The sequence below is a fragment of the Frankliniella occidentalis genome, unplaced genomic scaffold (genome assembly GCF_000697945.3).
Source record: "Frankliniella occidentalis isolate FOCC.00 unplaced genomic scaffold, Focc_3.1 Scaffold134, whole genome shotgun sequence".
Classification (NCBI taxonomy): Eukaryota; Metazoa; Arthropoda; class Insecta; order Thysanoptera; family Thripidae; genus Frankliniella; species Frankliniella occidentalis.
In genome coordinates this window covers 501265-504285 of record NW_026267261.1, presented here as the reverse complement: position 1 = coordinate 504285, position 3021 = coordinate 501265, and the positions used below count along the sequence as shown (strand labels likewise).

At 63.0% G+C, this 3021-nt stretch overlaps 1 protein-coding gene across 1 annotated transcript in view; it reads right to left on the bottom strand.

The window, feature by feature from the left end:
• Positions 1 to 1045, bottom strand: part of LOC113211854 (1-phosphatidylinositol 4,5-bisphosphate phosphodiesterase zeta-1) — a 13892-nt gene extending 12847 nt beyond the window's left edge. Inside the window, exon 1 of the mRNA XM_052270691.1 lies at positions 732 to 1045. Within this exon, the coding sequence (XP_052126651.1) occupies positions 732 to 816 (85 nt within the window). The 5' untranslated portion in view covers positions 817 to 1045. The remainder of the gene's footprint in view (positions 1 to 731) is intronic.
• Positions 1046 to 3021: the final 1976 nt, after the last annotated feature.

Below are 3021 nucleotides of genomic sequence, written 5' to 3'. Positions count from 1 at the left end.
GGCGGGAACCGGCGGAAGTGCCGCGTTTTGTTATCAGTCGATATGAGAGGTGCTACGAGCATTACGTCTATGGGCTGCGATGAGCTGCGGGCTAGAGCGATGATGACAACGAGCCCTCCTTGAAATCAGTCACAAACAACAAAAGTGACTGTTCTTGTCACAACAATCACGCGGATTACGTCCGTCAAGGAGGAGAAGTGAGGTACGTCAACGTCCTCCTCGCGGCCACCGGCCCACCGGGGCCCCGTCTGGCTGCTGAGGAGCGCCGGGGCGTGGTGGGCGTGGCGTGGCATGGCGTGGTGGGAGTGGCGAGGCGTAGCGCACAGCGCGCAACAGGCGCAGAGGAGCCGGGCCGGGCGCCGCGCCACCCGCATCAATGAAAACAAGAAAGTCAGGCCGGTGGAATCTAGTCATGAAGACACCAATACGGGGAGCGTGGTCTGGTTGGGACCATGTGAGTGTCGGACTTCACTTGGCATGCTTGTCCATATGGCAGCATTTCTTCCACGCCGACCACTCGGTAGGAGCAACAACTACAGCAACAACACAGGCGATCATCAACACCCGGGACTCTGCCTCCCTCGGCTCGCGGCCTGAAGTGCCGAAGTGTCCCACCACTAACTTTAGCCGTTCCGACACCGCGGCCGGCCGCCAACCACCAACCACCAGCTGCCAGCCGGGCTCAGGGGCCGGGCCGGCCAGAATAACAAATAACCACACGTGTGTCATACCGCGGAACTCGGGCCCGTCTTGGAGCTGGGGCCCCGCCACCTTCTTGACGACCAGCTCCTCCTCCGCCATGCTGGGCTCTGCCATGCTATGTGCTGGGCCCTCTGGGCTGGGCGGGCGCGGCTACCACATCGGCCACCTCGGCGGACGCGTCGGCCGCGCGGACTGTCGGGAGCGCCGCGATGACGCCAGGCCGCACCACGCCGCGACACGCTTCGCGGGGCGCTGAGAATTGGACGGCGGCGGATCGGATCGGAGCGCGGCGCGGCGTTCGGCCAGCGGCTCGCCGACCAACACACTGGTGCGGTGCGGCCCCGGCCCGACAGCGGCGGCGGCGTAGCAGGCGTAGCAGCCCGGCCAGTCCCTCCCGCCGCGCCGCTCCGCTCCGCGCGCCCGCCGGCCGCGGGTCGCCGTGCCGCTCGCGGCCCGCGAGTCGAGCCCGTGGAGCCCCTCTCTGCCCCCGCCCCCCGCGGGCCCCAGCCGGGCGGCGCGGCGCTGCCGGCGCGTTGTGTTGTCCCTGCCTCTGTCTGTGGGCTCAGGGCGCGCCCGGCCCCGGCGAGGCTGCACCGCCAAGCCCCTGTGCCCCCCCCCCCCAACCTCCAGCCTGCTTGGACGCCACAAGAACCGGCGGCATGGAACGGGCTGGGGAAGCGGGGAAGGAGTCATGGACCACCTCCGACCGCCCCCTCCCTCTCCCCTTTCTCTGCATGTAATGGTCCCCTCCGTCCTTGATCTTCTTCTCGCTGGTCATCGCCTTCTGCCTTCCTCCCTTCCCCCTCAGAACTTGACGTGGGCGATGGGAGGGCCGGGTGGGAGAATGCCTTCCTGGACAGCTCCCCCCTCCCCCTCCCCGCCGCATCGTTGCATTCCCCATTCAGAGACTCAAATGCTGGACGTTTCGTCCGGTTTCGTCTTTGTCATTGCGACTCACCGCTCCAACAAAAAGCGCAAGCGTTGGGTCGGCCCCGGACCTGCTCATGTGTAGTGGAGACGCGGTGGTTTTGAGAATTTATTTCATACATGAGGTGAGGTATCAGTGCGGTTGCGGCGGGGAACGGCGTGGTGGCGCCAAATAACCGGTGCAATCCAAACGGTATGATGTGCGGCCTAGGTCGATATCTCGATCTCAAAGACATGCGACGGATAAAGCCACTCAGCGAGCTCACATCAGCGACCGGCTGCCCTGTGGGCCCCACACTGTGGGCCGCTAGCGCAGCGCTTCAGGTGCGGCTGTGTTCCGCCCGTGAGCTTTGTCTGGGCCTTCAACTTCAACATCGACGTGCGCTTAACAGAATCTCCCGTAACAGGGGTAGGGACAGTCTGTACCGGTCCGTCGTCCCCTGCGCCCCGTTTGCCCGCGTTTTAGACACGACCTGCGCCGTCCTACCTCAAAGAGGGCCAACTTGGATGCTGCTCTTTCTAAGCACGAGTGGTTTCGCGGTGGTCCTGTACGAAATGTCTTTTGTTGCTGATGCTGACTTGCTGTCGTGCTGATCGTCCATGCTCAGCAGCCCGCGCTCCCGCTCCCCCCCTCGGACTTCTCGGACCAGGCGGGGAAGTCCACGCCTCGGACTTCTCGGACGACGGCCGGCGCCAGTCTGATATGAGCCGCCAAATGCCTTATTTGCCACCAGACGCTTAGCCCTTAGCTCAGCCAATAGACGGTTCCCGCTCTGCACGTTTCGAGAAGAAGTGAGGAAATCAGGACCGGAACCAGTATGAAAAGTCCGCCTACTTTTCTTATTTAACTGTGCAGTTTCACTTAGATGACCTCGAGGGAGTCCATGTAACTATGAAGGTTCATTTGCACTAGTTTTTGCCGTGATTTGAGAACTGTTTCCGGTGACGATTTCCTTAATTCTTCTTGAAATGGGCACAGCGGGAACCGTCTATCAGGAGAGCGCAAAGCGAGAGCGCGAGCGCAACGAGAGCGCAGCGGGACCCTTCGAGCTCGCATTCGGGTACCTTCGGGCCGGAGGTCCGCCCCAGAGAGAACAGAAGTACCTTACCTTGTCTCTGGTCCGCCCAGAGCGCAGCGCGCGGCGCCGGACAGCGGTAGTGACCCTCCCTGACAGCGATGGCGAAGATCTCCGGCCGAAGGTACCCGAATGCGAGCCCGAAGGGTCCTGCACGCCCTCTGCTGCGCTCTCGCTGCTCTTGCTCCTTGCGCTCTCGCTCTGCCAATTATTTTGCTGATCATGCCTCATTACAGTCATTTGCGGGCGCTTTGTTTCGGTCCCCGTGCTCGCCCTTGCCTTTTCCAAGCACCCCCCCCCCTCCCCCTTCCCCACG